At 39.2% G+C, this 23683-nt stretch overlaps 1 protein-coding gene across 4 annotated transcripts in view; it reads left to right on the top strand.

The window, feature by feature from the left end:
* The window catches only part of SUGCT (succinyl-CoA:glutarate-CoA transferase), a 798083-nt gene that overhangs the window by 441220 nt on the left and 333180 nt on the right, over window positions 1-23683 (top strand). For 3 of the 4 annotated variants that reach the window (XM_019653840.1, XM_019653838.1, XM_019653836.1), the window contains one exon: window positions 7802-8004. The exons of the other annotated variant lie outside the window; for it this stretch is intronic. In XM_019653840.1, the coding sequence (XP_019509385.1) occupies window positions 7802-8004 (203 nt within the window). The remainder of the gene's footprint in view (window positions 1-7801; window positions 8005-23683) is intronic. 4 annotated transcript variants of the gene reach the window in all.

Here is a 23683-nt window from a genome sequence, read left to right as displayed (position 1 = left end):
CAGTTGTTAGTGACCAAAATCCAATTCATAGTGGATTAAAGAGAAAACAAAGAAACTAACAAAAAAATGGGGGTACAGATTCATACCATTGCAAAAGTCTGGGAGTCACTCCTTGGTTTCAGAAATGGCCACATTTAGGGTTTCAAATAATATCATCAGGTTCTGGTCTTTCTACATTTTTTGAGAAAGGATCCTCTTCTTTACTCCAGCAGTTTCACACCTATAAGCCTGTGCATTTCCTTTTGGGAAGTAAAATTTACTTTTTGCCGAAGCAGTGTTGCAGACCCTTGAGCCCCGGGTGTAGGAAAGCGACATTCCCAATCAAACCTAGTCACAGACTGGATGGTGATGTTTGCCTCACCATTACAGGAAGGACAGAGAAACACAGTTATTCATATTGGTTGTTAAAAACTTTGGGTGAATCTACAAAATCTACAGTTAAAGCTTATGAGCTTTTTCCTATGAATTAGTTAAGTATTTTTAAGGCTTTATTCATTACTTCTGAAAGCTTCATCTTTATTAACAGTGTAGCCACTAATTACTTCAATATAATTCTGAATACATACCATGTGCAACTCTGGTGTTTAGAGTGAATAATTGAAACAGTAGAAAACAGAAATATACATCAGAATCATAGGTGCTATAGACTAAATCATATATGCTTGTTTGAGAAACAAGTTTTGTGGTTATATAGCTCTGAATAGACGAAGCACTATAAAATCTTCATTGTGGGGTCCCCTTAACATACAAATATACTGGCCTCTTCACAGAGGTATTGAAGCTTTTGAAGTTAATATAATCCAAATGACTATTAAACACTTTTCCTAATAATGTTTAATACAGATAGGAATAGTAAAACTTTAATATTCCTACAGAGATTTAAAAAACAGCCAAAATGCAGTAGCATAAGTCTAATTTTAGACTATATTGTAAGCAAGGGAGTTACTTTTTGGGGAAGTTGAGAAAATAATGCATATATGTGTTATATCATTATAAGTTATTTTAGTGTGCCTTATGGCCTATATCTGAATTTCTATACTGCTTCCTTTTTGTTGTTAGAATAATGACCAAGGATATCTACAAAACATATTGTTTCCTTTACCTGATTTACTTTAACCCCTTACCTCCTCAAGGGCATTCATCTGTAGGAGATTAATTTAACTTTATTATTGATGTTGCTCTTACAATAAGCCACGTAAGAAAATACATCTATGGTGAAGCATGCCATATTATGTTTTGGTAGTTCAATTTTATTACTATGATTAATGACAATAACTATTACTATTTTTGAATCATTTAGCATTGATGTTTTTGACATAAGAAACCATCAGCACAATCAAGGTAATGAACACCTTCATCCATTTAGTATTAATAATTTTTAATGTTTGGATTTTAAAACTATGTTTGAGAGCAGTTTGAAGAATGCAAGCATTAGGATTATTACTGTTAATCAAATCAATGTCCTTGTATGGAAGATGTGAAACAATATAAAAAGTTTAATTTAAAGTTTGTATACAGCCTATAGAAAATGAAGGCTTATGACTTGATCTTTGCAGTCAAAATATCCTCTCCCCTCCTTCCTAAAATATACTGAATCAGATAAGGTTACAGTCAAGGTCACCAAGTTTATTTATTAGAGCAAGACCTTCTGCCCTCTAAGTTTGTGGTCAGAGATGAAAACTGCCAAAAACAAAATAAGCACCGTTGTTATGTAAGTAGTGCAAGTTGTCAAAGTCCATTTAGTTTTAACAGTGTTCAGAATATTAAAGATTAGACTATGAGAGCAATAATCTGGGTAATTGTTTCAAGAAAGGGTTCTTAATCAAACAAACAAAACGAAAACAAACAAAAAAAGGAAACCCAAACACGAAGATTAAGGCTCTGTGCTGACAATACAAAGGAATGATAAAGAGTGAGGATTAAAGTTTCAGTGGAGACACCTTGGGTAAAGACTGAACATGCAAGACCCCTGACTCTATGAAGTGGGTGGGCAGCTGGAAGAAGCCTGAGTGAGAGGCCTTGGTGCTGCCCAGGGGCGGGGGAGCTGGCCGTCCTCTAAAAGGCTCTGAAGTGAAGGTCCAGCTCACACCTCTCTACGCACTGAGGTGGTCCTGTTTCTTCATTTTTAACTTCTTTACTCAAGAAGATAAAAGAGCAAGTAGGGAAACCTGGGCAAAGAAAACTATGTGTAAGGAATACTAAAGTATGCCTGGGAAGAGGTGAGAACACAAAAGACAAAATGCTGTGTAGTCCAGCCGTTCAGAAGTGACCTCAGCTTTCAGTCTGAGGTTTCTAGCAGCTAACAAAAAGAAGGAAACCAGGTCACTTACAAGCATCATGATTTTCCTAAGATTAAAATAAACAATTGTTCTAGAGAAGCAAAATTGTTCAGTGGTGCTAAAAGAGAGACTTCTTTTGGTAGTCCTTATAAAGTTAAGGAAATGGGGTTCCTTTTCTTGTATCTCAAATGTTATACAGAATCTTCTGATTTCCGAACTTCTAAATAAAAGTTGGACCTCTCTCAATGATAACGTAAAAGGTAAAAGTTTTGCCAGCATTATTTCATCCCTAGAAAAATGCTTCTGGTGTTTTGAATTGTGGAATAAGTTATTGCTTTCAGCGTTACCTAAATGCCAATGATAAACAAGGTGCTGTCAACCTTTGGAAATCAATAGTATTTAACATGTTTTACACTATTTTGCAGGCTGCAAAGTACGCTCACATTTATTATCACATCAAATTTTTACAGTATCTCTGTGGAGTAGATAATATTATCCCCGTACTGGTTTGAGGTCAAGGGAGTGGCTTGTTTGAGCTCACACAGCAAGGCAGTGAGTGGTATGGCCGGGACTCAGGCTAGAACCAGATCTTTCTTTCTTAAAATGGTATGTGTTCTTTCTTAAAATGGTATGTGTTCCCCACTATAACAATTACAATTGAATTTTGCAAGAGAAAACCTCCCACTGAATCATTTACCATAGCTATAGATGTTTCTTTCTCATACTTATTTTATATATTAACAGCATACTTTCATCTATTGCTTTAATCTTGATAGTGTGGAATAAGTTGGAGAAATAATAGACATAATTAAATAGCTACCATTTATCAAGTACCATACCATTATTTCCTTTGACTATTACGATAGCCCTATAAGCCAGTATTATTGTCCACATTTTGCAGATGAGGAAACCGATGTCGTCAGAAGAAATAAAAAGTAACATAGTTGGTATGTGGCAGAGACAAAATTCTAACCAGGTCAGTTTGCCTCCAAAGACCTTGTTTTTGATCACCAGGCTGTGTGGCTTGGCAGCTTCTGTAATATACATCATGATGGTTGGGTGAATTAAGCTTGAGACCATTGTTGTTCTGCCGTTGTCAGGAAGTTATAGAAAGCACAGCTGCCTGCCTGGCTGCTGGGGAAATGCCTGCTCACTCTCTAGGGCACAGTAATGTCTGCACCCAGGGAGTGTTCCCACACAGGCTTTGCACCTGTATTTAAGAGCAGGGCTTCAGAGGTTCCAAGACGAAGCTGCCAGCCTAGTTTCCATTAGGTCTTAAAGTGAGTAATGAAGAGAATGAACTTGCACTTCTGACCCAGAGACCATGTCTGTGTCAAAGTAGACTCTGCACTTTAGAATTCAGCACGTCAGCACCTTCCTCCTACCCTTCACTGTGGCATTTGAGGCAGTAAGTGGGGGCTGCTGTTTTCAGTTCACCAGGTCAAGGGAAGTCATGGTTTTAGCAAGAAGACGATGAACCATATTCAACTTATTTAGAATTCAAAACACTCATTTTTCTCTGTAGCAATTCCTATCCACTCGTATACCCATGCTTTTGGTTTATTTTTTGTGTACATGGTTTATGTTTTTCCTCAGGAACGATGGTAGGCACTGTAGTGAGTGCAAAAATGAGCAAAAAAAAATAAGCCCCTACCTTAAAGGAATTTAGGATTTTGCAGAGAGTCGAAAAGGACAAACTAGTATTTTAATTAAAAAATCTCCAGGCTATGTAAGCTAAATGCCCAAGAAAAACAGAACCATGAAGAATTAAATGAATTAGTAAGCAGAGAGGTGCAAATGAAAACAATGAGATGTCAGTTTATACTAAATAAAGCAGCAAAACTAAGAAGGCTGGATAGAGCCAAGTGTTGGCTGAGATGTAGGGAAACAAGGCCAGCGTGGTCCTCTGGTGAGAGTACACACTGGTGCAAGCATTCTGTTGAACAGTTTGGCATTAAGTCAATGAGTTTACCTATTCCTGTGACCCTGAAGTTCTGCTCTTTGATACGTGAGGTCAGACAATTAAGTTTGCGAACTTGTTGCAGCAATGTTGCTAACCTTTTTTTGATATCAGAGGGGTTATTCATTATGAATGTGTACCAACTGGATAAACAGTTAACCAAGTTTACTATTTGGAAGTGCTGAAGAGGCTGAGTGAAAAAGTTACACAAAAATGACCTGAACTTTTCGCCAACAATTCATGGCTCTTGCATCACGACAGTACACCAGCTCACATGGCACTCTCTGTGAGGGAGTTTTTAGCCAGTAAACGAAGAACTGTATTGGAACACCCTCCCTACTCACCTGTTCTGGCCCCCAATGACTTCTTTCTTTACCCGAAGATAAAGGAAATATTGAAAGAAAGACATTTTGATGACATTCAGGACATCAAGGGTAATACAACAACAGCTCTGATGGCCATTCCAGAAAAAGAGATCCAAAATTGCTTTGAAGAGTGGTCTAGGCACTGACATTGGTAAATAGCTTCCCAAGGGCAGGACTTCAAAGGTGACCATAGTGATATTCAGCAATGAGGTATGTAGCACTTTTTCTAGGATGAGTTTGTGAACTTAATTTTCCGACCTGGTATATCTCAATAAAATTCCCAAACAGGTCCATAAGGGTCATGTATAAAGATACTCATTTCCGGGGGCCAGGAGTTCATTGTCAAAAGTGTAGATAAAATGTGTCCAGTGTGTGTCATGGAGTACTGCACAGGTAGGAATCCCCATGGCAACATGAATGATCACACAGTGTGAAACAGTAAAAGAAGCAGAACACAATATCGCTCAGTATCCGTTTCAGTAAACTAACGTGCATGCATTAAAACAGTACATATTTTCCAACAACCTTATTAATTCAAAGATACATATTCAATATATTTTTGGGTTGTAGGAAAAGTCATGATGTATTTTTTCTATGTTTTTTTTGTTGCAAAAATGCGTCATGACTTTTCTGACAACTCAGTAGTATGGCTTCCTATGGGAAGAGGAGAATGGGAATGGGGGATGGGAATTAAAGGGAAAATAAGAACAACACAGGGAGTATCCATAAACCAATAATTATAATGGGGCATTAAATTAGGAGTACATATGTTTAAACCAACCTTCAACAGCAGGAAAAAATACAAACCATGGAAATGCAAGGTGGTAAGAAGTCACAATTGAGGAGCTCAGGAAGGACTACATTGAGAAGGAGGCATTTGCGTTGTGTTTTGAAGGATAGGTAGGTAAAATTTGGACAGAAATTGGAGAGGATGGGAAGCTGGTACAGGTAGTACATACTGGATATATGAAGAGTGTCTTCCTGGGAAAAGTGACAGGACCAAAAAGTACTTGGCAGTCCGGTGGCAGGGGCCTGGGTTCAGTGAGGAGAAAGGGATTGGCTTTGGTCTAGGTGGGACACTAACCTTTAACACTGAGTGTCAGGCTCCATGCTGAGTCCTTCACCCCTTATCCTCGTAATTAATCCTCATAGTGACCATATGTCATCACAAATCTACTCATAATCATCATCATCACCATCATCCACTTTGCAAATGGGGAAACCATGTCTCAGAGAGCTAACTAACTTTCCAGACACACATGCTATGCTGGAGTAGTGACGAAAGCCAAGTGTACCTGATCCCAAAGCCTATGCCCTTGACCCTGTGCTGGACTCCCTTCAAGGCCATGCTTTCTGTGCCTCTGGTGGGGAAGTGGTTAAAGTAGTCAGAGGGAGCCCTGAGCTGTGCATGGCTTTAATTATCCTTTATGCTGATTAGTTTGATAGCAAAGGATATTCTAGAAGGAAGCTGCCCGTATTATAAAGGCCTGCCTATATTATAAAGCCTTTCTGCTCATGTGTCTCTCATTGAAATGATGGCAGGGCTCTGCCAACATCAAGCTAAATAAGGAGAAAATATTTATAAGACCCTTTTAGCCCTGTTAGAGCTACATATTCTGAAATCCCTTCAAGTAACAAATGGTAAGAACAAAAGGGGCAACACTGGCCTTTCAACTACAGACTGAGATTTAAGCTTTAGAGGACCTGGGTTATCATGCTGTCTTGACACAATTAAACTCCAAGCTTCTATGCAGTTAAAGATGGGGAAAATGAGATCTCTAAGATAGGGCTCTGAGTCTCAGCATATTGAACTGGAATGGAGCACACGTAATTTGGTCGATATAGGAATAGAATAGAATAGTTAGTTGGGAATGAATAGCCAGGAGAACATTTAGGCCAATGATTAAATGTTGCCATGTTTTGGAAAGTGACATTTGCAACATGAGAAATGGTTCTGTATGGAAGCCCATCAATGGAAACCAAAGGCCAAAATGTTGGGAAAGGGCTTTTAATGATAGATCCATGGGAACTGAAGTTTGAACAGGTCTGTTTTTTATTTATGCCTTCCTCTTTCTTGCATCTCTACCCATCTCTCAAATTCCTTCTTTGCTATTTACACATCAAAACATCTGGAATTAGGTTTTCAGCACCTGCTATAGGAAGCAGAGATTTTCCTGCTGCAAACATGTTTTTAAGTGGCAAAATTTAAATTAATATTCCTTATTTAGTTCAAAAAGAATATGTTTTAAAATATGATTCTGGACAAATATGCAGCTTAAAAAATAATAAAAACAACAAAATAATTTTAACAAAAGAAATACCCAAACCCAAAGATCTTGATAAAAGAATAAAACAAATGAAGGGTTCAACACACAGACTGAAAACAGACTCTTCATAGTTTAGGCCTTGAAGACTGTACAGTACATCTGTTTAACATCTTGCAGTTTGAAGAACTCTGCCTTGAAAAGCCTCTGTACCAATGACACACAGAATAAAAGGTTATGTTATGACTTTCAGATGGAAACCTGCAAAAGTTTATCTGCTGGACTGGACCCTTAATTCTTACTATTTCTGATTCCAACTGTTAAAAAGATTTTTCATGTGTGAATTATAATTTTTTCAGTTTACATCAGAAACACCAGAAAGAATTTTTACTTGGAGAGATTGCACATGCTGTGGAATGAATAGAATGTTTTAGTTGTGACGTCCAAATGGAACTGAAATCTCCCTAATAGGGATTTATAGAGTGCATTTTAATAATAAGCATGTATGTCTATATATTGAATTGGGAACATAAGCACTGTATTTGAAATATGAGCAGGTTAGAAAACCTCCATAACTGGTAACATTCATTGAAAATTTTGTTGTGATAACAGGAGTCTATTTGCTTCCAAGTATGAACAGAAAAATGACCTTATATTGATGTGGCAAGAATCACACTTGGTGAGGAGGTACTGTAGTCTGGAATAAGTTGTAGACACATTAGAAAACCGTTTTGATATTAGTTTGCTACCAGAATTTCAACTCTCTTTATTTACAGTTTGCGTGGCTCTGGGGGATAAAAATTAAAAAGCTCCAGTTTCCATACACACAGGTTCTGTGTTTAGCTGCATTTTCTTATCTGTGGGAAGGAGATACTTCCTTCTTCCCCGGCCCACAGGAGCCTTGCTGCCAACCTCTTGCCTCTGTGTCCCCAGCACCCAGCAGGCACATCTCAGACATGCTATTTGAAGCTCACTGTGCAGCGAGTGAGTGTGTGTGAGCAAACGAGAGAGATCATTTCCTTCAGACGCCACAGCCCTCGGGACAGACGGAGGGAGAATGCGCCGTGCAGCAGGCTCGCTGCAAGGAGCTGCTTCCACGTGCGTTTTATTATGCCGAAGCACACCGTGGTGACAAGGTACACTTTCAACAGCTATCTGCCTTTTCTGAAATTTCACATTCTCTTGTCTTTGTAGGGAGAGTGATGTCATACTTTATTGCTCATGTAAACAGTGTCATGTAATTAGTGTCCGTTTTACCTTGCACGCCGTGTAGGCTGCGTTCTCCTCGCTGGGACGCCATCACGGACTGGTTGGTTACCTGTGCTCTCAGGGCCGGTGAGATGCGTATTCCTACAATGTTAGTAGCCAGGAATTTTCACTAGGGAAATAAGTTTAGTATACTGCTATTAATTTGGTTTAGAAAATAGCTTCAGACTTCTCAGACAAATAAGACGTAGCAGGACACATGGTCTTCGTTATTCAATAACTCTCCCTCTGTAAAGGAAACATGGTCTATTTCCCATTTGAGAAGCTTACAACAAACTAGTAAATATGGAAAGAGGCTACACATGTACTATAATTTTATTGAATAGTTCTCCCCATGCACTTATATAGCCCTCCCTCACCCCAGCACACACACAGCATGTCCAGGGAGACGTATTCCCAGCTGGTATTAGCATAATCATTACCACGTTATAAACAAGCCTGTGGAAAAATAGCCAGAGAGATTTAGATGGCTTGTTTTATAAATAAAGGCAGGTGGGGATGGAGAATCAGATATTTTGGAGCAAATTCTTTTTTCCCCCCCCCCGTCTTTAGAAATAATAGGTTAGGTCTCATAAACCTCAATGAATAGCATGAACTGAGGACATAGAGGTGAAAGGAGTCATGACATATTCGGTATTCCTGGATAGAAGTCAGCGAAAGGTTTACTGTGGAGCCCCGCGCTGGAAATGTCAGCCTCTCTTTTTTCTCTCCTATTGAAGCACTAGTGGAACACTTCTCCTCTGGTTCAATGTAGTTCTTGTTGGTCAGGCCTCTGGCTCTTTCTTCCTTTCTCTCTTTTACTTTTTCCTGGAGTGACTAGATGAGAAATCTGGCCTTACTATAGCTAATTCCAAGTTTACTGCCAAGACCAGAAATAAAATATGATGTAAAATATGGCTTTACCTGAAAGCTTCAGGACATTAAATGCTGTTAGATCCAGGTTTAGTTGTAAAAAGAACCCATGACAGAGGAAAAGAATTTTATGAAAGTAAGAGCTAGTCCATGTGTCCAAGTTCTAGGAGATCAGACAACAGGCTAAAAAGAGATTTAGTGTGCTGTCCTTTTTTCTTCCTTTCTTTCTTTTTTCTATTGATTTTTATAGGCACACAGAGAATAACTAAGTATGCTAGCCATGGAAGAATCATGGGTGTGTTCTTTGCAACTTCTGACTGGGAAATACCCAGAGAACTGTACAGTTCAGTTGATGGTGCCTTTGCTGAATGTGGGTGTCACTACACACCCTTATGACATCTTTTGTGGCCCAGTGATTTGTTTGTAAGATTGCCTTAATTTGATCAGAAGGGCTTAGCCATGTGTATCTATAAAACAGGAATCATATATAATGTGGATCACATGAATTTGAACATCCAAGAAGTTAATCTTCAAGTACAGCATTCTAGTGTCTCTTGACTTTCTATTTGGAATAGGTAATAAGGCTCCTTTCTCCTAGGCCAGCATTGGCTCAGATATAGGTAACTGCTATCTACGCAGACCTATGGGAAGGGAATGTACATGTATCAAACTGGCATTGCTATCCCGTCTGCTGGAACCTCACCTAACCCCTGTGCAGCATCCTCAAACTGCACTAACTGCTGTTACTTAATGCTTTATTATAAATAAATTATCTGATATGAAATGTATTATTCTCATAAATTGGCATTTCCCATGGTTAAGAAAGAGAATTAGATTACAACAGGCTTATTTCAAAGTAATGTGCCTATTTTTCCATTATATGTTTGTAAAGTTAATAAAGTAATTGATAATGCAAAGACTGCCAAGTATAACAATTAAGCCGTGATGTCCAAAAGAGCTTGTTTTAATGTATTATTTATTGAGCGCTGATAGAATATTTGATGTAGTATAAGAACAAAATTAAGGCAATGTATTCACAGCTTTAATAAAAGCAGCTAAGTATTGTTTCTTATTGATAATAGGATCTTATGTTTATATAACAGAAAAGGATCCTGGAGGATTTTTGGTCTGCACAGCTCATTTTATATTGGGTTGTTGGAAAAGTCATGACGCATTTTTGCAATGAAAAACAGAAAAAATGTCATGACTTTTCCGACAACCCAATAGATGTAGAACGAGAGGCTTAGAAAGGGGAAGTGACTTTCTTACTCTAGGGCAGGGATCAGCAAACTTTTGAGATGGAAGAGCCTGCTAGGGCATAATTGCTCAGTGGAATTAGAACTCAGTCCTGTTGATTCTCTGAGCAGCAGAAGCTATCCTTCCCACTTGCTGTACCCCAGGTCATCCCCTCATCCTTTGTGCCCAATTTTTGCAGCATCTTTCAGGCTGTATGCTTAGCCTCTGGCCTTCCCCAACTTCAGTTCATCCTGCATAGCACTGTAGGATTAACCTTTAAACATATTTCTTAGCAAGAATCCCTTCTGTGTTTGAGTTCTCCAAAGAAACAGAAGCAGTGGGCGCGCACCCGTGAGTACACACACACACACACACACACACACACACACACACACACACACACCCGGGAGAGTCAGTGCTATGGTCTGAGTCTGAAGTCCTGAGAACCAGGAGAGCCAGCGGTGGAAGTTTCAGTCTGAGGACAAGAGAGGACCAGCTGAGTCTGCCAGGAGAAGTTCTCACTTCCTCTGCCTTTTTGTTCTATTTAGGTCTTGAGTTGATTGGCTGAGAGCCACCCATATTGGGGAGGTGACCTGCTTTATTGGTCTGTGGATTAAAATGTTAGTATCATACAAAAGCACTCTCACAGACACACTCAGATTCACATTTGAACACGTATCTGGTACCTCCTGGCCCAGTAAAGTTAACACATGAAATTAACCATCATACCTTCCTTAAGAAGTTACAATAGCCACATCTTCTAGTGTTTTCTCTTTTTAGAACAGCATTTCATTCATTTCAAAACTCTTTCATGGACTTGACCTCCTTAGACCTCTTGGCTACAGAGAAAAAAGAAGAGAATGCTGACTTTGCATGCCAGATTGCTCTGAGGTACTAAGAAAAGCTTTTACTGATTATTTTTCTCGTTTTATAAGAAATACATGTTTATCATAAAACGCAGGTAATAGAGATAAGCAAAAGAAGGAAATAAATGGTTTTCTTAATTCAAGGATCAGAGGTAACCTTTCTCTATAGCTTTATAGACTTTTTTGTGTGTGATTAGTTTTATTCAACATTATATATAATATTCATTCTGATAGGTTATCCCTTTTCAGTCACACATGTCTATGAAAGGGTTATTTTTAATCATTTTATATTATTTGCTTTGTGGGTATCTTTTAATTTGTAAACTAATCCACTGTTGGATACCAGGTTTATTTCATTTTATACTGAGATACAGCTTTGTACATGCAGCTTTGTGCACATGTCTAATTTTTCTTTTAGAAAAAAACTTACAGATGGAAATTTTATTTTCATCATTGCATCAACTCACCTTTCTAATCTTAACTAGGTTTTTTACATCTTTCTAAAACAAACCTTCTAATTTAGTGACCTTAGTTTTATATTGTCTTATGGTCTTTACTTTTTCACAAGTGTTAATTTTAGTTCTCCAAATCAGCTTATTGAAGGGAAGAATCATATTTTATATTTCTGTGTATAGATGTAAACAAATATAAAGTAATTGATTTGAGTTGTTAGTAAAACTTATTGTGGGTTGTTAGGCTATTTTCAGTTTAATAGCTGAACACCTAAAGAAGTTATATCTTGTATAGTTTCTATCAGCTTTGAAAATTTGATAGCTCACAAGACAATTGAAATATAAATAATGTTTTCCAATCTTGCCATCATTTGACACATTATTGAATACTTTTTTTAGTACATTATTGTGATGATGATGTTTGAGTGTGCAGTGAAACAGGAGACATTTATTTCTACATGTAAACACATAGTTAATGATCTAGGTCCTATGTGATACATGCCAAATCATTTTGGGTACTTCTGTGCTTGCCATGGTATGATGTTCTGTGGAGAAATTGTTTCATTTAATTAATGACATGGATGGTACCCTCTGTGAAAATGACATCCATTGTCACTTTATTGTTTGGACTTTCACTTGATATTTGGTCTAATGATCTAGACTTTCTATAGATTTGATTAATAAGTTATAGATAGAAAACACTGCATGCTAAAAATAGAGCCATCTGTGTGATAACTAAGACTAATCACTAAGAAGCCTTGGAAGGATCACTGATTTAAATTGTGATTTATGAATCACAATTTATGAAATTGGAACGAGCATTAAAGTAATGCAAGCATTGGCTGAAACTTGTTCAGGAAGTAAACACAAAGATGGTGATAGTACCTCTGTCTAAGGACTGGGTCACCCAGCTGGGAATTTGTACACACGATTTTCATATGTCAGTTTCTAATGGTTATTCAGTTTGGCATTAACAGAGTGTGATTTAGATGTAGAGGCAAGAACAATTATTGTGACTCAGAAGAATATGGAAAGGTTCATTGAAAAAAAGACATCTGAGCAGGGCCTTGAAAGATAAGTGGAGTTTTGGTGTGTTAGTTGTGGAAAGTGCATTACACATGTGGGGATAGCACAAAGAGGCAGTATGAACATCTCAACACACATAGTTGTCAATGGAATGTTGAATGGTCTAGACTAGTGGAAGAAAAGGATGAGCGAGTAGGAAAGTGGAAGAAGATAAAGTGGAAAAGCAGATTGGGGTCAGAGTCTGAGGAATATTCAGTGCCATCCAAAGCAGATCAGAATTCATTCTGTAGGTACTGGGAAGCAACGAGGAGAGGATTTTAAGCAGCAGATGGCACAGTTGGGTTTAACTAACAGTTAAACCCAATTACTAACTGTTAATTAAACCCAATTACTAACTGTTAGTTAAACCCAATTACTCTGACTTTGTCACAGAAGATAGATTACAAGGGCTAAATGCTGGAAGTGAGGGAAGAGTTGGGAGTCTTTACACACAATAGTTCAGGATGACTATCCACAATCATAAATTGCTAGTTATAATAGTGACTCTAACACCTGATAAAGAGGCATGTTAATTGAATTAAATTAGCCTCCTGGGTCTTATCTTTGACTTTGGGTTTCCCAGTACTTTTTTGGGATATCAATGTCTTATATAGTCTCTTCTCTATTGGTTGTATTTCTTTCTATAAGGAGGAAGTGTTTGTATCATCATACGTATTGCCAGTGGTACTAAGTATCCCTGATATTCCAGACTTCATCTTCTCTTAAAGACTTAGACTTTCAAGAGGTTGGGTGCTTTCTAGTACAGATGCTGCTCCATTCCACCTCTTTGTTCCCTTCTCAGACAAGAAGGCAGGGACAGAGGCAGATCCAATTAAGAACGATTTTTTCCTGCTTGGGTGGAAGACAGTTGTTACTACCCTCACGTTGGGGCAGTTGTTATAATAACAATTTCCTTACAGATAAGTCATATCCTGAGACTTATAACCAACAAAGATTTATTTGAGGACCATGTAATCATACCCTACGGAGAAAACATTAACTACATTTATTAAGTGATTATTTGAATATTAAAAAACAAGTATACGAATCTATTTTTCTTTGGCCCCCAATTTCAGTTCACTTAGAAGCTTCCTGCAGCCCCAATAGTCATTGTTCTTGTCTCTGTCTGTTACTCTCATGCTCTCTTTTGCTGTCTCGCAAGGTGCTCTGGATGCTTTGCAAAGTTCACATGTATTTCACCTTGTTTTTTCTTCTTCAGGACCCATTTACTACATTACAGAGCTCTCCTGATCTGGCTAGAAAGTCTTATCGGAGCACTTTCCCTTCTTGCTTTATCTTTTCCTCCCTTTTTCACTTTCTTTTTCTTATCTCTTCTGTGTTGTCGTCGTTGTCCCGCCCCCGCCCCAGGGCAGCCTGCTCCATCCTTCATCAGGCTGCAGTGTCCTGTTTTCGCAGTGACTCGTTGCTCGCCAGCCCTCACTGAGCAGTTCTCAGGCCCTCTGCACTCTAGTGGGCATGCTCTTTAGCTAATGGGTGCCCATAGGACGCCTCCTGATTGTCTCCTTGGGCCACTTTGGTTTTTGTGGAGCACGACTCTCCTGCCCTCCAATCCCCTCTCTGCACAGCCCCCTGCCCCAGCTCCTGGCCAGCCCTGGTTCAGTCCTTAGCGGGTGTTCCCGCCTTTGCACTGAAAACCTGCTTTCTGGTGTAAAAGACAACTCAGTTTCTGCAGAATATAAAGTTCTGTGAGTTTTCCCTCGGAAAACATTGGGTTTCCAGGCTGAATGCTATCAGAAATACTATCACTTCATAGACATATTTTTTAAATTTTGTATTGTTAGTTTCAGGTGTACAGAACAATGCAATAGTTATCTTTTTCACCCTTCACACAGAAGCCCCCCTCCCCCATTCGTAGACATATTTAATGTATACTCGCATCTAACTTTAAAACATATTTAAACTATCTTACAAGGTTTGTAAACAGAGAAGTGGCTTAGTTAAATCACGAGGAAATATACAACCTATGGCAGAAAGAGAAGTAAATATATAGTGCTAGGTTATAGCCAATATTGATAATTCATGCTGCAGTACATGCGTTCCTTCAAAGAATATGCCCCAGAGCAGTGCCATGCGTGCTGGGCTCCGTGGGGGCAGGGCGGGAGCAGACATGCTTTCTGTCCACGAGAAGTAACAGTCTAGTTGGGGAGACAAACATAAATTGGGATGATGACAGTGTGGTAGGATGAGTGCCACATACAGACATGTACCAGTCAGCTGAGAACACGGGTAAGACAGTGAATAATACTGCCCCAGCCCAGGAAGCTGCTCAGCCAGCCAGCCTGGGAACAACTGAGAGGCTGCAATAAAGGAGCCTCCACAGGCCGGTGGCACACCAGGGCTGCAGGCTGTGACAGGGCACTTTCCGCTCAGTCATAGGTTCGTCGGAATCATTAAACGTGATTACATGATCTGGGAGACTTGAAGGATCAAACGGGAAGGATTCCGATTATCTAGAGAACAAAAGCATCTCTGAGGCACTTGAGGATTGTCCCTGAGAGGCTCTAGAGGGCCGCTCCCATGTCACACGGACACTTTCCCGTAACAGCGCAGCAGTAACATCTGTTTCTGTGCAACTGTGCTGAGTACATGGAAGGGGACAGGCAGGCGTGGCTTAGTGCAGCCTGCGACCTGTAAGAAATGTCATCTGGAGAGAATTCTACTCTGTGGTTCTGAAATTAGGGAGAAGAGGAAGTTGCTTTTATTACTGTGGCAAAAGAGGCCCCTCTGCCCTCCATTCCTCTTTCTTTTTCTAATTTGGAACCATTTCCTGACTGACGTTCATGTTGCATGCTTTTCATGAGTTCCCCGATGCTTAAATCAGCGCATGGCTGCGGCTGCGCGGAGCCTGGGCCAGCCCCACACCTGGGCTCCCACTGCCGCTGGATCACGCAGCGCCTGGTGCGGCCTGCGAGGCCGGATGGGACCGCTCGCCCGGCTCCATCCGGCACGTTACCATGTGTGGGGGCTTGCCTGGCTGGCTCCTCTCATTTTCTTTGTCAGCCTGACAAAGATCAAAGTGGGAGAAGGATACATGAATGATAACCCAGAACTTTGCCCAAACACAGACGCTACTATCTGGGTAACGTCTTCCATCACACTTTCCCCAAAGGCACGGAAGAAAAAGGGCCAATTATGCTTTAAGTACAGCCTCTCGCGCAGCCACTTCCAGCCACCCCCCTGCTGTGTTTCCTGAACCATCATAGTTGTATTAATCAATTGGTTCAGGGATTTGAGATTTCCTGACCTAATCACAGGATTTGGGAAATGCTGATTTCTGTTTATATGAGACTGCGGCTCTGATTGCCGGCTTTGTACCTGGCTGAGCTCACATCTGTCATTCCATATTCAGGGCTTGAGATGCTTCTGGCCATTTCCCTGAAGGGTGGCTATGAATGATCTCTGCTTGTGCTGTGAGCAGAAGACAATTCCCTTCTAGAATGTGCTTTGTTTGAAACAGTATTGACAGACCATGTTCACAGTGGCAGCAAGAATTCGTGGCAGTAACTGGATAGGTAATAATTGCCTTTGGGCTTGTGTTCCAGTTTAAAAGAATACCTCACAGTGTTTCTGAGTTGACCTCTGTCCTGCTATATGGACTTCCTCTAGTCAGAATGAATATTGGTGCCTGAAAGAAGGGGAGAGATGAATTGGGGGTATGGCCACAAGTTAGGGAATAACTAGGAATTAACGAAGAGGAATAATTCTTTTAGAAAAATAGCATTTAGATAACATGACAGGTCTATATTTGGTTAGCAGAATTTATGTGATTGTTGTCTAGATTGATGTGGTCCCTGAGCTGTTGCATCATAAAGAATAGCCCTAGAAAGCCGAGGTTGGACGACGCAGCCCTTGTGTGCTAGCATTGTAAATTCTCACTGTTTTCTTTATCAAGATGATTATGTTTTACACTAACAGATGGTAATTCTTCCATGGATTTCCAGAAATCACTGCTAGTCCATGTGATCACTCTCATTCCTTTATGGAAACAGATATTTATTTATGTATATATATATATATATATATATATATATATATATATATATACACACACACACACACACAGACTGACGTATCATTAGCTGATCCTTTAGACACTTCCCACACCACTATCACCTTTACTAAGCTGCCACATTGTGTGTGTGTGTGTGTGTGTGCGCGCGCGCGCACGCGCGCACGCGCACACGCGCACCTCTAGTGCTCTCAGCTATGCTGTATTTCAAATGTTATGCTTCCTTTCCCAGAAATATTGACATGTTTGGGAAATACTGAAAATGCCCCAATCAGAGCAACCCTCGTACCAGGTAGTGGAGCAGCACTGCCCTGGGTCTCAGACAACTCAGGTTAGCTCTTCCTGGTGGACTCATGTTGAGCTTGACACTTAACTTCTCTGGTTCTCATATTCCTCCCCTGTAAAATGGTGATAATAATGACTACCACAAAGGATTTTGAAGAGGATTAAAGTGGAAGAGATAATGCACGAAGAGATACTGTTCAGTGCTTTCTGCTCTATCTCTTGAGTCTGCAGATGTGGATTTAAACCTTGGCTTCACTATTTAAAAGCTGTGTAAGCTCAGGCAATTCATTTAATTTTCTGTGTATCAGAAATAAATAGTATAAGGCATGTAAACAGCATTAGTGCTTGGCACAAAGTAAGCACTCAATAAATATTTGCTATTATTATTAAATTATAAAAACTATGTAAATGTTAACTTTTTATGATGAGCTGATAATAAGACAATAACTCTGAGAGTGAATGGTTTCCTTAATCTATCCTAACTACAGATCTGGAGAGTTTAGTGGCATGTCAATTAGTATTTTGTTGATTTATAACCTGCCAACTTTTTGAGGGAATGAATGTATGCGCATTTGTAAGTTGAAGCTAAAAGTTTGACCGTGTGCATTTGTCTTAAAGACACCTGGAATCATTTAGCTTGTCCATGTTTCGGAACTCTTCTGGGATAAATATGAAAGTTAAACAGCATTTGTGTGATTGCAGCTTCTCTGAACTATGTTTTGCGGTGGGGATCATTTTAATGATTGTTGCTTTGTGGGCAAGAATGAGTTTTCTGTTTCAGCTAAAAAAACAAATCACACTTTTATAGAAGTGTATCATATCTATTGATATCTGCAGTTTGCCGGACAATGTTCCCTTGTCTTTCCTTAGCCAGATACTTGTCAATTTTATCTCCAGAATTTCTTGTATATTTTTCTACCTTTCCAGAGTTCTACTTCCAAGCCTCCTATGAGATTTCTCTTCTACCAGAATCTCTTTTCTGTCATTCATTATGCACAGCTTACCAGAGACCTTACCTTAAGCTCAGGCTCCATTCATTTCACCCCCAGGCCTAGTGGTTCCTCATCCTGAACTAGGATGCCTGTGCCCAAAATCACATTTCCATGACCCCTTTCTGCATATCCTGTCCCACTAAGCTATGCTGATTTTTCCTAAAGCATACTTTTCTGTATTATGTATTCAGTCACTTCTAAGCCATTTGTCTGTAGGACTTGTCTGGTCTTCTAGACAATATTTATGATTCCAAGCTGTAGTGGTGCAGCCTAGCCTCGCCGTCGGCTGGTATAAACCATTAGCCTGCCATTTCTGAGGAAGTGTGGGGATTTGTGAGCTTCCAGACCTGGCCCAGGCCCCAAGGAAGGAGGAAGAGCAAGAGCTTCCAGGAGATGGATGGGGAGGATGGCTCCCATGGTGGTCCAGGCCCTCCCTCTGAGCAGTACAATTGTTCTCTTCTGTCATTTTGTTCTCACTGAATTGGCCTCATGGAACTCTGCATTACCTGAGCCTCCAGCTTGTTGGTCACCAAGGCTGCTCGCCATATGACTGTCCCTTTATCTAGTCCGAGTTTCACTTTCATTCCTGCTATTAATCACTAAGTCGGAGTAGGAGAGTGTGGGGCTGGACAGGAAGCAGGGTCACAGGTGGCCTCATGCACGTTCAGTTGAGCTTCCACGGGGCTGTCGTCCAGGTGGTGACAGAGCAGTGTCTCTCCAACTAGAGCATGCATCGGTCACCTGCAGGGTTTTTAGAACAGACCGCTGGACCCCATCCCTGAAGGTCTGATTCAGTGGGCCTGGGGTGGGGCCTGAGATGTTGCATTTCTAACGCTTTTTGGGGAACTCATTACATTTGGAAGTACAGTGTTGTTGAGCAGCGGGTCCAATGTACTTCTTTAGTGATCTTTAAGATTCCTTCAGCCAGGGCATAAAACAGTAGTTGTACAGTCTCTTCTCTCCAATTTCTTAGCAATTTATTTGCCCCCATAGTATCTACCACTGTTTACTCTATATAAAGTATACAGGTCTTGGCTTTGCTACCAACACATGAAGTCTGAAGTCAAGTGTATTCGTGTCATTTGTCTCGCTTCCTCAAATGTTCAGTAACTATGCTTCCACCACAGGTTCTGTTGGTGCTCTACCCGGATCCCCTTGGAATCACTTTTCTATCTTTGTGTATCCATCCTCCAGCTTCTGTATACTTTGTTTCTACCAAGTTGAACTTATAACTTTCTTCGGAAGTCTAAACTTGAACCACTATAGGCACTTATCTCAGACCTGTGGCGAGTTAGAATTATCTGGAAGCTTCCATCAGTACAAAAGCCCAGCTCCCTTGCTTTGCACTGGACATGCACACTCCAAAACTCTCACAGGACCAGGCTGAGCAGGGACCTCACCTGAAGTTAAACCCCGTTTGGCTTCTTCCACTTCCCTATCCTGCTTTCCTTACTTCCTTAACGGGCTTTTCCCGGGAGTGCTTCCTTAATAAATCACTTGCACACTAACTTATTTCAGGGCCTGCTTCTGCAGAACTGACAGGTGTTGTGTAAATGCTTGAACAAAAGAGTGCATGAAAGGAGTATAGTATGATAGGCACATGGATTCTGGATCCAGACTGCCTGGGTTTAAACCCCAGTTCAACCAGCTGTGTGACGTTGGGCAAGTTATTTAAGCTCTTTGTGCTTCAGTTTCTTTATTCATAAAATGGAGTTAAAATAGTACTTCATCAGATTGTTAAGAGGATTAGATAAAATAACACTTGGAAAGCACTTGGAATGATTTCTGGCATAGAATAAATGCCAATTAATTGTTTGTAAAAACAAATTAAAAATACAGTGAAAGAAATTAAGAAAACAATAATTGCAAAGACATACTGTGTTCACTGCTAGGAAGACGGCATTGTTAAGATGACAGTATTACTCACAGTGATCTATAGATTCAGTGTAATCCCTATCAAAATCCCAATGGCATTGTTTGCAGAAATAAAATCCCCATTCTCAATGGACTCTGAGTAACCAAAATTACCTTGAAAAGGGATAAAAAGTTGGAGGGCTCACCCTTACCAATCTCAAAATTTACTACAGAGCTGTAGTAATCAAAACAGTGTGGTACCAGCATAAGGGTAGACACATAGACCAATGGAATAGAACAGAGAGCCAGGAAATCAATCCTCACATATGTGATCAATTGATTTTCACAAAGGTGCCAAGATCATTCTCTGGTGGACAGTCTTATCAACAAAAGTGCTGGATAGCCACATGCAAAAGGATGAGGTTGGACCTTTACCTTATATTATATACAAAAATTCACTCAAAGTGGATCAAAATCCTAAATGTGAGAACTAAAACTATCAAAGTCTTATAAAAAATAGGGGAAAATCTTTATAACTGGATTTGGCAATGATTTCTTGGATATAATTCCAAAAGTACAGGGAGAAAAATAAAAAACAGATAAAATGGACTTCATTAAAGTTAAGACAAACAAACAAACAAAAAACTTCTAGACACCAAAAAACTCTATCAAAAAAGTGAAAAGACAGCCCAAAGAATGGGAGAATATATTTGAAAGTCATACATCTGGTAAGAGATTGATATCCAGAATACATAAAGAACTACTATAACTCAATAACAAACAACCCAATTCAAAAAATGGGTAAAAAGATTTGAATAAACATTTCTTTGAAGAAGATATATAAATGGTCAATGAGCAGAGGACAATATGCTGAACATTTTAAGTCATTAGAGAAACCCAAATCAAAACCACAATGAGATACTAACCCACACCCATTAGGATGGCGATTACAAATAAACAAAAAAAACAGAAAACAAGTGTTAGCAAACATGGAGAAACTGGAACCCTCATGCAATGTGGGAATGTAAAATAGTATAGCTGCTATGGAAAAACAGTTTAGCAATTATTCAAAAAGTTAAACATAGAATTATAATATGATCCAGTAATTCCACTCCTAAGTATATAGCCCAAAGAATTGAAGGCAAATACTCAAACTGATTCTTGTACACCAATGGTCATCACAGCATTTTTCAAGATAGCTAAAAGATAAAGATAGAAACAACACAAGTGTCCATTACACAGTTGAATGTCTGAATAAAATGGTATATACAATGAAATATTATTGGGCCATGAAGAGGAATGACATTCTGATACATGCTATAATATGGATGAATTTTGAAAACAAAATTAGTGAAGTAAGCCAGACACAAAATGACAAATATTGTATGAAGTGCCTAGAATAGGGAATTCATAGAGAAAGAAAGTAGAATAGAAGTTACCAGGGGTAAAAGGAGAGTGGAGATTTATTATTTAATGGGTACAGTTATTGTTTACTGGGTACAGAGTTTCTGTTTAGGAAGCTAAAAAGAATGTGGAAATAGTGGTGATGATTGGACAAGATTGTAAATGTGCTTAATGCAATTGTATACTTAAAATGGTTACAATGGTATATTTTATGTTATGTCTATTTTGTCAGAGTAAAAAAAGTGCATTAACTCTAGTCTTTCATTTTCCTATTTCCATTCTGTCTCTGGAACTTTAATATCTGCCTCATTAATGTTTCTTTTCTCTCTCCTGAAAGAAGTATGTGTAAGTTGTCCGTGGGCATTTAAACAAAGTGGCTGAATAGTGTGAAGTTTTAAACATCCAATTAAAAGCAGAGAAACAAAAAAACACTGTGGATCAACATGAATAAATAAGGGATTAATTAGATTATTTGAAAATTCTTTAGGTTTAGTCAGATTTGCAGTAACCCCCTGAGTGCAGTGAGTCAGGTTTAATTACTGCTGCCGTAAAGCAGTCTGAGCCTAGTGTTCTCTTCAGCTTGACCATTTATGATTTTATAAAAGCTATCCATATGGGTCCACTTGGTTTGGGCTTATAGGCAAATTGGTCTCCAGCCAGATGCTCCATCTTCTTATGTATCACGCCTCTCCATAGAGCTGAAATGTTCCCCTGAAGAAAAACTTTAAAAAATCCCACAAACTCTCATTTAGATTTGGCAGTCACTGTGCTGTGGTGTTTGAGTGTTTTAGACTTAGCAATAAGTAATGTTTTAAAACTTTCAAAGTCTTGTGTCTCAGTTGCTATGCTCTCTGAAACTGTGGGCAAAAACCCTAGACAAAAGAGTAAATCACATCTGATAGAGTCACTTATGGTTAAGATTGCCCTTCCCACCCCATAGCCTCAGATTCTCCTCATTTTTATCATAAATAGTAAAGGGAAATGAAAGAAAGAGGGATGAGACGAGGTGCGTTTGTTTAGGAGATAGTGTTCCTCAAGGAATTAGCTGACAACTTTGACTAATCTTCATAACGTTTACTCTGACATACTTTTGCTTTTGCTTCTCATACTTTTACATCTTTATCTTAAGGCTTTCTGGTATTTGTCTGGGCAGCCCAGCGCTGGGGGTCTGAACATTTAAATATGTTACTTAACATCCAATTTCATCAAAAGGAAGACAATAGGAACACAAGGCAAAATTCCGTTTGACAGGTTTCAGAACTTCAGCCAGTCTCACACTCATTTTATACAAAACTACTTTAAGTCATTTCTGAAATAAGACAAAACGTAAAGAGACAAAATGATAATATGTCAAACTGTCAAGTACAAAAAGACTTGGTCTTTGGATATGTAATAGAATGTTTTTTAATCTTTGCTACTTGGATTCAAATCAGCTTCTTTTCAGTTGTTGGTCTCGGATCTTAGGTAAAATGGTAGTTGGTTATAAGCTATCCTGTTTAAAACATAGTGATGTTACTGGTGGATCTGTTCTTAGAGAGTGCAAATATAATACATCCCCCATCCTTCATGCATGGAGTTAACTGTAACAGAGGAGTAGCCCTAAGCTCATTGCAAGGTTGATCATGTGAGTACTTAGGCGGTACCCACTGATTGAAAATGTGAGCATTTGGAAAGTGACACGCACGCGCGTGCGTGCACACACACACACACGTATATGTATACACATGCACATGTCATACATACATACGTACATATAATCCCCCTACTTTTGGGGTAGAGTGACCTCAGAATCAATGACATGGCCAATGGACAGACAGGAAAAGGAATGGCATCAGGGCAGAGGGCAGCATTGCAGTATAACTTGTGTAACTTTGAAAACTAGTTTGTAAGGGCTCCTCTTTCCACACAAGGCAGAATCGCTCTCACACAGTTAACGGTGTCGGGCATACACCCTAACGGCAAGAACAGAGCTCCTGGGAACTTCCTGAGAAGTGATGTATCTCAAGTGGAAATCCTGTACCCCAATGATCTTAAACCCCTAAGGAGACATTATACTGATAGAGACAAGTTGGTGATTTTCATGCAACCCTCCAAACTTCACTGTTTGGCTCTGTATTGAAAATTGAATGTAAACCTTTATTTATTTACCTTAATTGCAAAACTTGCATGGTAAAAGTTTGCTGATGTGCAGTGAATCCCTAGTGGGAAATTGGTAGAACTGACAAGACTAGGAATATTTGTTTTCAAATAAATTTTTAAATTGACCTTGATAGTTTTCAGTGTTTCTTAATTAGTGTTTGCAAATCTGCTGATTTTACTAAAAATCTGTTTCTTGCTGTATTAGAGTATAGCATCACAACAAAATTAGCATTCCATATGTTGTTTTGTTAAACATACTTGGTGACTTTCTTTAAAATCCCTTGGGAAATGTTTTCAAATTTGTTGAAACAAATACGCAACCGTGGAAATCAAATGGTGATCATCACCACATCGTTTTTTTCTCTAAAGCATAG

Source organism: Hipposideros armiger, unplaced genomic scaffold, assembly GCF_001890085.2.
Source record: "Hipposideros armiger isolate ML-2016 unplaced genomic scaffold, ASM189008v1 scaffold_208, whole genome shotgun sequence".
NCBI classification, from domain to species: Eukaryota; Metazoa; Chordata; class Mammalia; order Chiroptera; family Hipposideridae; genus Hipposideros; species Hipposideros armiger.
Note: the sequence above shows the minus strand (reverse complement) of the source record. Positions and strands in the feature narration are given on the sequence as shown.